Source organism: Eleutherodactylus coqui, chromosome 1 (assembly GCF_035609145.1).
Source record: "Eleutherodactylus coqui strain aEleCoq1 chromosome 1, aEleCoq1.hap1, whole genome shotgun sequence".
Taxonomy (NCBI): Eukaryota; Metazoa; Chordata; class Amphibia; order Anura; family Eleutherodactylidae; genus Eleutherodactylus; species Eleutherodactylus coqui.
In genome coordinates, this window is record NC_089837.1 from 246,051,234 (window position 1) to 246,065,791 (window position 14,558).

General features: G+C 41.4%; 1 protein-coding gene across 5 annotated transcripts in view; it reads left to right on the forward strand.

Annotated features, from left to right (window-relative positions):
- Nucleotides 1-14,558, forward strand: part of FIG4 (FIG4 phosphoinositide 5-phosphatase) — a 260,535-nt gene that overhangs the window by 158,273 nt on the left and 87,704 nt on the right. For all 5 annotated transcript variants that reach the window (XM_066607721.1, XM_066607713.1, XM_066607706.1 and 2 more), the window contains 3 exons: nucleotides 4,988-5,046; nucleotides 9,354-9,501; nucleotides 9,575-9,658. In XM_066607721.1, the coding sequence (XP_066463818.1) occupies nucleotides 4,988-5,046; nucleotides 9,354-9,501; nucleotides 9,575-9,658 (291 nt within the window). The remainder of the gene's footprint in view (nucleotides 1-4,987; nucleotides 5,047-9,353; nucleotides 9,502-9,574; nucleotides 9,659-14,558) is intronic.

Sequence of the window (14,558 nt, forward strand, 5' to 3'; positions counted from 1 at the left end):
CCCCAGTCACGCGATTTGCGGATGCGCATCCGTCATGCGATCCGCAAATCGCGGCAAAAAACGGTCGTCTGACCGAGGCCTAACAGTGTATTCCACTGTTGGCTTGCATGGACGCTCACGGGACTCTGAAAAGAATCAGATAATCATTTTGCACGCAAACTTCAGCATCGGGCACCGTGAGAACCAGGGAGCGGGTGAGTATAACAAAAAAAATGCATCCCCCGGCTCCCTGTCACTTCTACTAACAAGACCATAATGTAGTTTATAGTGCTGCATGGAGGTGACAGGTTCCCTTTAATATTCTTTCCCTCTCTATTTAGGTCTGGACTGCTGTGAAGTCTATGCTACCCCTGACAAACGTCTCAGTGCCCCCCTTGTTTTCCTATTTCAAAATTTGCTAATAGTGTGAGATTTTTTGGAGCATTGTTCTGATCTACTGTATTATAGCATGAGGCCTAAAATCCAAATGATTTTTATATGTACCCTTTTTTCTTCTTTCGTGATCGGCACACATGATTGCAGATAACACCACTGTCTGCTCAAAAGCATGTATAATAGTTGTGTGTATTACCTATCAAACCATTTTTCCTTCACATAAGCCATATATGTTATGAGTTCATTGTATCATTGCTCTCATATGTAGACCTAATACATTTTTTCTTTCTCAGCTATTTGATGTTCATTTTCACGTTGTTCCAAGTTTTTCTATATTATATTTATGTGCTGGTCAATATAATAGATGGTCCCAATCATTATTCTGTGGCTTTTAGTACTCACATTGCCATCAGCTTCAGACAGTCAATCAGTCTGTAGAACAGAATGCTACTTAGTAGCAGACATGTATAACTGCTCTGTACGAATAGAGCTTTGTGTTCCATATTCTCAGCAATGTCACGTAGTCAGGAAACTGAACAGTCCTCTTGTATCTACATGTGTATATATAGTGCAATAATTGGCTATTTTTCCATGCAATAAGGACAGTTCTCAGGGGTTGTCACCTGGCGTGCAAACTTTCTAAATGGCTAAACTACCCAGGGATTGGAATCATGATGGGTTCTGTAAAATAATGTGTTCATACACTGATTATTATGGTGTGGGAGTTTTTGGAATAGATGTGTCTAACCAGTTTTCAAAGATTTCTTTTTACTTTGTACATTTAAATACTAGTCCTTGGGGGTATTGATTAGCAGTGGCAAGAATATGCAGTTGTCATTCCTTTGAAAACCATAATCTTTCCAGTAAACTTATTTTGTAATCTATTGGACAAATTTATGAAACTGTCTAAAGCAAAGATTGACTTTGTTGCCCATAGCAACCAATCCCAGCGCAGCTTTATTTCATATAGCGAGTTTGAAAAAGAAAAACTGTGCTGTGATTGGTTACTATGGTAGCAGTTGCCCTTTCAGACTGTTTCATAAATCTCGTCCATGTCAGTTGTCCTTTTAAGAGAGTACTTTTATCATTCCGTTCAGATTTTTCTTAATTGCCCAGTTTTATAACTTTGCTACGCTTCCAAATATGGTTTTATATAATAAGCAGCCACTACAGTTTCCAGGTCTTTCGCATACTCTGCTGTATAAATGCTTATTTTTATACATGGACTAGTAATTATTAGGAAATGTATATAGTACCAATGTTTCTGGTGGCACAATGCGCCACATAGCACTGCTACATGTACATCATAAACACACACAGCACTGCTACATATACATCACACAGCACTGCTACATCTATATCACCTACAGCTCTGCTACATGGACGTCACACACACACAGTACTGCTACATTTACATCACATACAGCTCTGCTACATACATTCTTCATACAACAGGGATGAAAAGCAGCACAGCCGAGTCCTGCACACACTGATCACCCACTGTTCATGTGACCCCGGACTCCTTGACAGTGACATCATCACAGCAGATGGTTGCTGTAGATGTTCATTAGTATTCCATCCACTACAAACCCCACGGCCTCAGTTGCTATGGAATACTAACGAACACCTAGCTGTAATACTAACGAACACATAGCTGGACAGCAGTGCTTACACGACCTTTTGCTGAAGTCACCGCCATGTGATCAGGGCAGAGCATGTAACTCAGTCGGGATGGAAGGACCTTTGATGACGCCGCCATGTGATCACGGGCAGAGCCTTTACTCACTCTTGCTCCGCCCCTGATCATCTGGATCGAGTCAGTTACATGCTGCACCCCTAATCACATGACTGTGATGTCATCACAGGTCTTTCATCCGAAGGTGAGTGAGTGAGTCAACTCCCAAGTGAGTGAGTTATGCCTCTCCTACAAACCCCCGCGGCCTCAGTTGCTATGGAATAGGACCTATGATGACATCACAATCATGTGATCATCCAGAGTGAGTTACATGCTCAGCCCCTGATCACATGATGGTGACGTTATCAAATGATCTTCACCTGGAGGTCATCCCGAGTGAGTGAGTTATTCATTCCCTACAAACCCGGCCTCAGCTGCTATGGAATAGGACCTGTAATGACGTCACAGTCATGTGATCAGGGGCGGAGCATGTAACTCACTGACTCCAGATGAAGGACCTTTGATGATGTCACCATCATGTCATCAGGGGTGGAGCATGTAACTCACAGACGCCAGATGAAGGACTTATGATGACGTCACCTTCATGCGTTCAGGGGCAGAGCATGTAACTTACTTATCACTAGACAAGTGGCCATTAGTATTTTGATACATATATTACTTGTTCCGCTTCTTTCTCTGTCATCTTTCTGCAGAGTAGCAGTGTAGGCCACAAAAGTGCAGATCTGTCGATCTACTAAGGACTCACACTTACTTGCGATAGCGTTTTTTGCAATGTTTTCACGTCTGCGAGGTTGCGTTTTTTTCTCGCGTGCTATGGTCCTATTTCTTTGCGATGTGCTATTTTCTTCTCGCCCATGTAAGTCAATGGAGTTCTGTAATATCGCATTGCAAAACGCATAATGCGTGCGAGAATGCGATGCGATGGTGCTATGTTTTCTGTGTGGAATAGTGACTAATGGGCAGGGCGGGCTTTTACAAGGAAACAGCAGTACGCCAGCAGTGCGGAGAAAGTCTGGACAAAAGCAAGACCATTAAAAAATGCAAGCAAGGCATTAAATACTCCTACCGTGCAATGTGAGTTTTCAGAGAACAAAACCGCATCGCAATCGCACAAAAAACGCAAGTTTGCACCTGCGATATCGCTGCGATTTTTTTCTCGCAAAAATGCTATCACAAAGGAGTGTGAACCCTAAACAAGATAAGGATGTTGGCAGATATTTGATACTACAAATAAATACATTCCAACACAGGAGTAAAACTATACATACTTTATTATGAAAACTCGTAAAATACATAAAAGATGGCACAGAATCTCATAAGCCACATTACAGGTGAAATTTAGTGACGGAGCTTTTTTGCTTTTTTCCATTTTTGTTTTTTCCTACTCCATCGACGTCGCTGTATGTGGGCTTGTTTTTTGCGGGATGAGTTGTATTTTTCAATGGCACTATTTATTGTACCATATAATTTACTGAAAAACTTTTAAAAAATTCTTAGCGGAGAGAAATGGAAAAAAAACGACATTCCACCATCTTTCGGTGCGTCCTGTTTCTACAGCACACAAATTGCAACAAAAACGACCTGATATTTTTATTCTATGGGTCAGTACGATTGCTACGATACCAAGCTTGTATAGTATTTTTTTTGCTGTAGTACTTTTATTTTTTTTTAAAGATATTTAATTTTTTTCAATTATTTTCTGCGGTCATTTTGTGCGCGCAATACCTTTTTTATTTTTTCGTCGACGTAGTTGAGCAAGGGCTCATTTTTTGCGGGATGTCCTGAAGTTTCCGATAGTATCAATTTGGAATACATACGACTTTTTGATCACTTTTTATTGCGTTTTTTCTGGGAGACAGGGTAACTAAAAGAAGTGTATTTCTAGTGTTCTTTATTTTTTTTTTCAGACGACGTTCACCGTGCGGGAAAAATAATGCACTACTTTGATAGATCGGACTTTTACGGACGCGGTGATATCAAATACATATTTTTATTTTATGATTTTGATTTTTTAATAATTGATATGGCAAAAGGGGGGTGATTTAAACTTTTATAACTTTTTTTTTTTTAACAATTAAAAAAACTTTATTGATTCTTTTTTTTACATTGCTTTGAAGTCCCCCTGGGGGACTTTAACATGCGATGCTTTGATCGCTCCTGCAGTATGACGTAATGCTATAGCATTACGTCATACTGCTTTTTTACAGGCAGTCTTTCAAGCCACCCTGTGTGGATGGCTTGATAGGCAGTCTGCTAAGGCAGCCCTGGGGCCATTCATTAGGCCCCCGGCTGCCATGACACCTGCACGACTCCCCCGATCTCACCAAATTGACAGCGGCATTTAAAGGGTTAATAGCGCAGCTATTGTCCACGCGTGTCAGCTGTAATAAACAGCTGATGCCCGCGCTGTATGGAGGGAGATAGTGCCGCTACCTCCCTCCATACACGTCCTGCAACAGCAGGACGTAGTTTTACGATAGGGCCGTCACTAAGGGGTTAATCACAAAATGTGATCGAAAGGGTGCTGGCCAGTAACTGAATAGTAAAGTGCAAGTGCAATAAAGATCTAGAAATCTGATACAGAAAAACTACCTCATAGATGAAATGTAATGACATAAAGGAGATCATAGACTGGATGACAGCTGCACCTTGGCGCATGTTTCACACTGGCTTTATAATGGAACTCACCACAGAAGTCGTGAATAAAAATGTGAACTTGACTTCACACAAATGTATTTGCAAACTATGTCAAATTTGCATGTCATATATCAAAATCTGAACACAAGAGTGGCCACAGAAGAGAGGGCAAATATAAACCTTTCCTTTACACAGTTCTTTCCTTCTAGATCTATTCCTGGCTTTTTCTTAAAATGTTCTTTTACTCATTGACGCAATTACTTTTTCTTCTATTTCCAGTTACACATTCTGGTGGACACCAGGCATCTTAGAGCATTTACCATTACCACTTGATGAAGGTAAGAAATCCTTTTATAAAATATATGGTGGAATTCTTTGAGACTTTTGTTTTTGAAAAGCACTAATGTTGATAATAATATACTGCATAGTATTTACTGGTTTCCACTGGGGTGGTCCATGACCTGTAGTACGTATGCTATGCAAAAGGGACTGTGAACCAGATCCAAATATAGTACATTACCTTTTAGTAAACTTTGCCATATTCCAGGGAATGTACATAATGCTACGGTCAAGTGGTATAAACTGGTTTAAATAGGTAATGGCAGCAACGAATTCATCGCTGAGGATCTTATCATGTCATCTCTTTTCCCACTCCTATGATAAAAAATAAATATATATTTAGAAAAAATACATATTATACATAATTAGAGATGAGTGAACCTACCCGGCCACGCCCCTTTTTCGCCCGAGCGCCGCGATTTTCGAGTACTTCCATACTCGGGCGAAAAGATTCGGGGGGCGCCGTGGGTGAGTGGGGGGTTGCAGCGGAGAGTGGGGGGGAGAGGGAGAGAGAGAGGGCTCCCCCCTGTTCCCCGCTGCTACCCCCGCTCCGCCACACCTCCCCCCGCCCCCCAGCGCCCCCCGAATCTTTTCACTCGAGTACAGAAGTACTCGAAAATCGCAGTGCTCGATCGAGTAATTACTCGAAACGAGTATATTCGCTCATCTCTATACATAATATATGTGTGTTATATTATACACAAACTCACTCATTGACAAAAAAAATCAAGCACCTGGGAGGAGTTGTCGGAATAGAATGAAACGTGTGTGCTTGTGAAGTCGATATAAGAGTGATTATGATATCAGAACAAAAGGATAATTTACTACAGAAAACTGAACACCTGAAGGGAGGCTCTAGTAGCCTGTTGTACCGCCTCTAGGGTGGATGCAACATGTGTTACAGGTAGGCATGAAGGCATATAAGTTCCGTATGGTATCCTGCAGCAGTAGGTCTACATTTGCGGTAACTGAGCTTCTAAATTGTGCAAACCCATAGACTATTGAAGTTGGCATCCTAGATGATTCCATACATGTTCCATTGGCGATACATCTGGCGAGCAAGCAGGCCACGGGAGTGTGACAATGTTGTGGAGACATTCCCATGACATCCTTGTTGTTTGCGGCTGAGCATTATCCTGATGGAAAATGCCTCTTGGTAGACCTGCCGTGAGAGAAACACAGGATGTCCTGAACATATCGCCAAGCTGTCGTTGTTCCTCGTACCACTATTAGGGATGATCGACTGTAATATGCGATGGACCCCCAGACCATCACACTGGCACACCCCTTGGTCTATAGACATGAACACAGCCATAGTCTGTGCCCAAACTAAATCTGGTATTGTCACTAAATACAACCCGTTTCCACTCCAGGGCAGTCCAGTTTCATCGTTTATGACACCACTGCAAACGGAGGAGACAGTGGGTGGATGCAGAAGGCAGTACATGTTATGGGTGCCGTGAGATCAAGTGTCCTTCATCCAAGCGCATATTAGCCTTTTACTCCCCACCTCTACACGAGCCAACCTAAACAACCAATCACTGTGAATCAGCCAAACCAATAAACCAATCACCGTGAATTAGCCAACTGAAATAACCAATCACTGTGAATCAGCCAACCGCAATAACCAGTCACCCTGAATGCATAATTTCCAAACAACCAATCAGGTTGCGAATGGTGTGGAGTTGGGTCTAATATGCCATCCAAGCACCTGGAAATGGTTCCAACGGACACAGGGGCCTGTAACGATGGTTCCACCTGTCTTTGAATCGCAGACAACAAAACAGATTGAGCTGCTCATGCTTGTCAGACAATCGGACGTTCCTCTCTATTGGTTTTTTATCGAGGGCATCCTAAGCCTAGTTGCCTTGTGTTCATGCCCTCATGCATCGACTGGTCCCAATACCTCCCAACATTCTGGTCAGAACGGTCCAGCTGGTGGGCAATTTATTGATACGACCATCCAGCTGCTCGCACTCCAATAATTTACCTCCTCTGAAACCCTGAACATACCCTGTTTCCCCGAAAATAAGACACGTCTTATATTAATTTTTGCTCCCAAATATGCGCTACGTCTTATTTTCAGGGTGTGTCTTATTTCGCTGCGGCAAATCCATCTGTGGCCGCTAATCCCTCAATTGGCCAGCTTTGTGGATGAAATTTCTCAGAAATCTCGTCCACATGGGACAGCACATCTGTCACGGCAAAGCTGGGAGAAGCCGGTGTTGTGGTGCGAATTCACCGGCCACAGAAACGGAAAAGCGTGCGGCCAGGTCGCTTCAAAACAAGCGGCTAAGTGCCGTGCGTTTTGAAGCAGCGCTTTCCCGGCGGAAATCTCGTTGTTTATCGCTGTGGCCAAACCCCAAGATTTCCGCTGAAAATACGCTCTGTGAGAACCCAGCCTTAGGGTCACTACCCACTACAGTTTTTTTTTTTCACTGCGAAATTCGGGGTTTTTTTTTTCTGCAGGGGTCTATGGGACTTGTAATGTTAAAATTGCGATCGGCAAAAATCGCGATTTTGCGAAAATGATACTCAATTTTACCTCTTTTGGAGGTAAATGCTCCCCCTAAGCATTTTAACTGGATAGCCTGGGTCTACGCCACACATGAACCCTACCATTAGCCTGAAAAAATTGGTACCATGACTCATTGGACCGCAACGCATCTTGTCAGTCTTTCAGTTAACACCACACTAGCCCAGGTGAGGTGCTGTGTCCGGTGTCATGGTGACAAGAGAGGCCTCTGGTGGGTCTTCTGTTCCCGTATCCCATGGAAGCTACAGAACGCTGCGCTGACCTGTGGGATATATGGGAAGGGTCTCCTGCGCTGACCTGCGGGATATATGTGTGGGGTCTCCTGTACTGAATGTGGATGAGGTTTCTGCTGGAGTCGCTTGTCTGTTCGCACTGACAATATTAGCCAGACATGGTCATTTGTAATCACTAAGCTCCGTGGACGACCACTGCGCTGTCCACTGTGTCCAGTGTTCAATGTCCTTCACAAGATAACCCCTCATAACCTATACAGGTGCGGGCGTTCCTGAGTGTCACCTGAGCTGACGTTACTTCATCATCAATCTGCATACCGCTGTCCCATGACTTCTGATATATCAGTGTATATTACAATATAATCTATTTCGAATTACTCACATTTAGCGCTGTAGCTTCAGTGTAGTCTTTACAGCAGAAGGTCTGTAACATGCAGGTGACAGGTTCCTCCTTAGAGACACTTCTGTGTTGTCACACCAGATATTAACAAAGCAAAAATATGAAGTGCGCCTTGCTCCTCTCATTAACCCCTTATTGTTGTCCTGTCCAGAAAGAATTCAATAGCGTATGTAATAAAAACATTGTACAGCACGACTCCCATAATCTGCATCCGAAGGACCGCAAATTCTTGCTGTCAAAAATAATGGAACCTTGATGGAAACCTGTCGGCACCATTTTAAGTTATAGAACTAGTTTTACACTGGCGTCATAGCTATCATTTTTACAGGATCCATGATAAATATAACAGATCTGTCTCGGAGTCTATTCAGCCTTTGTGAAAGTCATATCAGAGGACTTGACATAATGGCAATGTGTGAATATACCCTTAATCCATCGTAATTGCTTTGATGAATCCTTCATGAGTAATTAGGATCCACTGTTTTTCTTTAATCCAATACTCCCTATAATTCTTCACATGGGCTGTATTTGTGTGGGAAAAGCAACAGCAAATATGCAACTTTTTATGCTGAATAACTTGGAAGGATAGCTAATTCTAAATAGAGAGAGGATTCAAAAACATCTAGACAAGCTTGAACAGTGGGAAATGACTAACAGAATAGTATTTAACAAAGAGAAATGAAAAATCCTACATTTGGGCAAAATGAAAAAAGGACATACAGAATGGAAGGAACTGGGATAAGCAGCATAAGTGAAAAATACTTGGGTATACTAATAGATCACACACTGAACATGCGTCAACAGTGTGATGCAGCAGCAAAAAAAATTCTGGGATGTATTAAGAGAAGCATAGAGTCTAGGTCACATGAGGTAATTATCCCCCTCTACTCTTCATTAGTTAGACCTCATCTGGAATATTGTGTGCAGTTCTGGGCACGTCAATTTAAAAAAAATATAGAGACAAACGAGCAAATTCAGAGAAGAATTACCAGAATGGTGAGCGGTCTGCAAATCATATCCTATGAAGAACTCTTAAAGGATCTGGGAATGTTTAGCTTGCAAAAAAGACCTAATAGCTTGTTCTTCTTTCCTGTTCTAACAATAATGTTGTTAACCTTGCAAATACTTTGTTAACAGCGTCCAATGCTGAAAACCTAAAGAGAATGACGATAAAGAAGTATAATAGAGGCGATGAAGAAATCAGTACATACACAGAGTTCTTTCGGCCGTACGAACTGAGCAGTTTTGATGACACATTTTGTTTGTCTATGACAAATTCTGCAAGGTAAGTTACATTACCTTTCGCTTTAATTTAAACATTACATTACTATTTCAAATAAACTGATTTTAATTTTCAGAGACTTTATGCCAAAAAATGTTGGCATTGATCCAAGCCCATTTACAGTGCGGAAACCAGATGAAACAGGAAAATCTGTTTTAGGGTAAGAGTGCTGATTAAGCTATTATAAACATACCTGTACATGATTTAGTCTATGGATGCCTTTGTGTTAATGTTTTAAAAACCCATTACAACCACAATACGTATATACGGTTATGTATCATGCAGACGTGGCACTTGCCTGGAGTGTACTCGGGAGCCTGCAGCCACTTCAGGTTTCTCCTGACCGTTCATGTAAGCAGTATTCTTATCAAATCATAAGACAAACACTTAAAATATTTCTTCTACTGAGTTTGAATTAGAAATTTTCTACAGAAAATAGGTATAATGCAATGAAAAATTGATTCAAAGGTGTTCATGTCCTTTAAAATGTACTGAAAATAAGATGATTCTTGGAAATAGGATTTCGAGTATCTAGGATTTGATAGTCATAACTTCTGTTATAGCTTTCCAATTCTGTTTAAAAGTGTTTCTAAAAGGCATTTTTATTGCAACCATATTTTTATCAACTTTTTGTCCATATAAAAAAAGAAGTCTTAAAATATTTCAGCTTACGTCGTTTTCTGTAGTTCACTTTTCAACGCAGTAGAAGCCTAAAGGGGTGATGGAGAGACACCCCTTCTTGTGTAGTGGCTTAGATGCAGCAGTTAGCAAGTGGTTATAATGCCGATGGATTTTATTTTCAGAAATGTCTTCCGAGTTCTAGAAAGCATGTAACTTACATTCTGTATTTCTTTCTAGTGTTTATTAGTCAGATTCTGAATAAATCTTAATTTGACTTCTGAATATCTCAGGGCTTATGTTTTCAATGCCAGAATTAGCTAGGGATTTGATTTCTTCAGTTAGGTAGGTAATCTCATGCCATCTCTGAGCCAGTCGTTACCTAGGGTGGTTTCACATATGTAGAGGAATTTGCTTTCACACAGGAAAGGCCGAACGGTTCAGTCTATGGGCGAAACCAAAGAGCATCAGACAAACCCCGTTGACTATAATGGAGTCTGTCCACTTTCTGCCCAGCTGCCCAACTTTTCAATGAAAGAAAAAGAGCTACATACAGCTCTTATTCTTCCGGTATTTTAAGACGGATCTGCAACGGAACCTCCGGCTGCATTTTTCAATGCAGATGTGAAACTGGCCTTATTTCAATTACTTCACGCGATATTGTGGATTTGTTTGCTATATATTTTTTATTTTGTTTTTGTCTTTTTTTTACTCATTCGATAATATATAATAGTTTTTTTGTTTTTGAAATGAGCAATGTTCAATATAGCTATAGTTATGAAGGTAACTTGCTTTTTTAGTGTAAGCTTTGAAAAAACAACAAATGTTTAGTACCATGTTAGCTAGTAGAGTAAAGTGTGATTGCTCTCAGTAAGAGAAACCAAGTAATCTTGTAGATATGATAACTTTTAATAGCTAACAAAAATACATGATGATATAGCTATAGCAACCTACTCAGGGTCCCTCCTCAGGCGAAGTAAAATGAATCTGAGGAGGCATTTATAAATATACAGATAATTATGAAAGGGCACAGACATGGTGTGATTAATTTGCACTTAGAAAAATACCAGAAAAGGATGAGCAGAGCAGTAAATACTCAATTAGCCCACTGATAAGAAATGTGAAAGTTTAATAATATCTCAATTGGTGCTAGGGGTTATCTCTGCTCCAGGTCTCTGATATTCTCCACTGATGCAAAAAGCCACCCTCCGAGGTTTATTCCATTTCTGAGAGCATCAAAGATGGTTATAAATTTGTACTTCCAAATTCTGTTGTGACATAGAGATCTGAAATTGCCTTTAAGTACAATAACTTTCATTTGTTCTATGCTGTGTCTGTGACTAGAAAAATGTGTCGGCCATAGGTAATTCTGTCTTTCTCTAATTGTGTGGTAATGAGATCTCATCCTTGCACTAAGTTTTTTCCTGTTTACCCCGACATAAAGCCCCCCAACAGGACATTTACTGCACAGGATCAGGTACGCAGCATAAGATGTGGAACATGTGAATGTCCCTGGGATCTTATAGTCCTGCTGTGTGTTTGGGATTTGTATCCTGTCTGTGGTCAGTACATGTGAGTAGGTCTTGCAGCTCCATACATTACAGGGATAAGTTCCTTTTTGTGTGTCACAGAGCAATGCACTCTTGATTATAAAGCTCTTCAAGTTAGGAGGTTGCCTGTAACACAAAAGCGGAGGGACCCGGAATATGGTTTTCAGATGGTCATCCTTGTGTAGGGTATGGTGGAGTTTCTTTGCTGTTTTCCTTAGTATCTTTAGCTTTGATGAATAAAAAAATAATGTGAGTTTTTAAAAAACATCTATTCACTTTTTAGATGACCTATCTATAATCAGGCTGGACATGTTATGAGTGCTGGGAAAGTTTCTATCTGTTCAAGTTAGAGCCCCTTTACACAGGCAGTTCAATGCACTTTGACGTGTGTAAGTCAATGAGATTGGCACTCATTTAAATGGACTTTACATGTCACTTCCAGCTGTCTACTGCCCACAAGATCATTAAGGCCGAGCTCACACAGGTGGACTGGATTCCGACTGTGAGCCCGGCTGGCAACCCTGCTTACCTTATTTCCTTGTATTGCGGATGACTGGGTTGGGGTCATGTACAGAACAGTTTTTTGTTACTTTTTAATATTTCGTTATGGCGTGGGTATTTGCAGCCCGTATACAATGTTAATTGCATATGAGCTAAGGGTCAGTCGGCCTCCATTGACTTCAATGTAGGCCGTTCACATGGAGTCCGCAGCGAAATAGAGTAATCTGTGATTTTTCATCGACTCATGGAATACGCAATTTATATTAGCGAGTGCGAACAAAAAAGCGAAAGTATACAGTAGGCCTTTGAATGGCTGCAGATTCTCTGCACGGACGCTGATCGCAGATACTGCAATTGGAGTCCGCCCATGTGAGCCCAGTATTATCATTCTGAGTGACGAAGGCTCTGTGCAGCCGATACGCGTCTGGTTAGAGATGTGTATACCTGGCAATTTTAAATATTACTAAATAAAGGAAGATTACAAATTTTACTCTGCAAGTAAGCGTGGACTACACTTTTTTCTGCATGGAATTTTTTGTTGTTTAAAGCCCAGGACCGGGGGCAGGTGAACCCGCTTGAGCAAGCAGTGGATCGTGAGATATATGAAGTGAGCAAGCTGACAGCACAGCACACCATACTCAAGTGTTTGTACTGCAGCTAGAGATGTACTGCAGCTAGAGATGAGTGAAAGTACTTGGTTCGAGTGTTTTTGGACCCGAGCACCGCTTTTTCCGAGTAACTGACTACTCGGACGAAAAGATTCGGGGGGTGGGGGGCGGCGTGGTGGAGCGGGGGGTAGCAGTGGGGAACAGGGGGGAGTTCTCTCTCTCTTTCCACCCCCCCCCCCCCCCACTCCCCTCTGCAACCCCCCGCTCCCCCGGCGCCCCCCGAATCTTTTCGTCCGAGTAGTCAGTTACTCGGAAAAAGCGGTGCTTGGGTCCAAAAACACCCGAACCGAGTACGTTCGCTCATCTCTAACTGCAGCATATCCTCATTCAGTTGAATAAAAAAAAAAAAACAGTGCTGCAGGTGCCTAGCAGCAAGAATGCCAAAGGCACCCCAGTCTCTTTGTTCTCAATATCAGCAGAATGATTGTTTGGGCCCCTACCAATTAAAATTTAGTGGCATATCCTAGGAATATGGCATAGCATTAATAGAAGAGAAGACCTCTTTAAAGACTAGCATCCAGAAGCATAATTATCATACTTAATATGCTTTATATATTTTACACTAAAGGGTTTGTCAAGCATTTTACAAAAAATGTCCACTTTCTTTCAAAAACGGTGCCCCACCTGTCCACCGGTTGTGTTTGGAGTCTTCTAATGTTACAAACAAATCGCACAAGAATCGCAAAGCAAAAACTTGCGATTTTTGTGCGATGCGTTCTTAACATTAGAAAGGCCCATTGACATTCGCGTAAAAAAAACCCGCAGCGATATCGCTTGAAAAAAACACGCAAGAAAAACACAAGTGTGCAGGAGCCCTATCTCCTTGGAATTTAATTTTGTACAAGGCAAATTTATTTGGGGTTTCCACTTACACTTCTTTACGGATACATTCTGTACTGTTTTTTTGCACTCTGCAATGCAGATCTAAATTTTGTTTATATTAGCAGAATTTATCATACAATGTTAAAGGGCTCCTCTCAGAATCACAAGTTGTCACCTATGCACAGGGTAATGGATAGCTTGTTGATCAGTGGTGGTCCAACTGCTGGAACCTCCACTGATCCCAAGAACGAGGGTCCAGAGTGTTCAGTAATGAATGCAGATATGGCCATTCATGTCAGTGACAGTGCAGGATATTGCCAAGTATGAGTATTCTGCAGTCTGCAGCACTGTCATTAAAATGAATGAAGTGGCACGCAAGTCACCCACTCAGTTCAAACACCTAACATTGAGACTCCCGTTCCCGAGATCAGTGGTGGTCACACTGGACAGACCCTAACCTATCATAAAGGTATTCCTTATCCCATGCATGAGGGATAACTTTATATCCTGTTACAACCTATTAAATTGTGCAGCCATGTGTCCTTCCCTAGGACGAATGTAAATAAATATTCATTCCTTTATTACACGCTTATTGCAACGTGCCGGCTCATTTGTACCATAAAAAGCCAGTTGCTAAATGCACTGCTTTTGAAGGACATCATAAGTAGGAACTGTAGCAAGCTGATTCACTCATTAACACTGGAGATCTGTTTATGTTGTTTGTAGAAATCCAAAGGAAGACGCTAAATTACACAAATGGACGGTGGAGCATGTGTAGAACCAGGTGTTCTTGGAAAAATGTTGACTCCGTCAAGGAGTTCATTATTTGCGGCTGCCGTAGTCATTTGATACAATATTAGCAAGAATAAAATGTAGAATAATAAATGAAGGCTAGAATCAG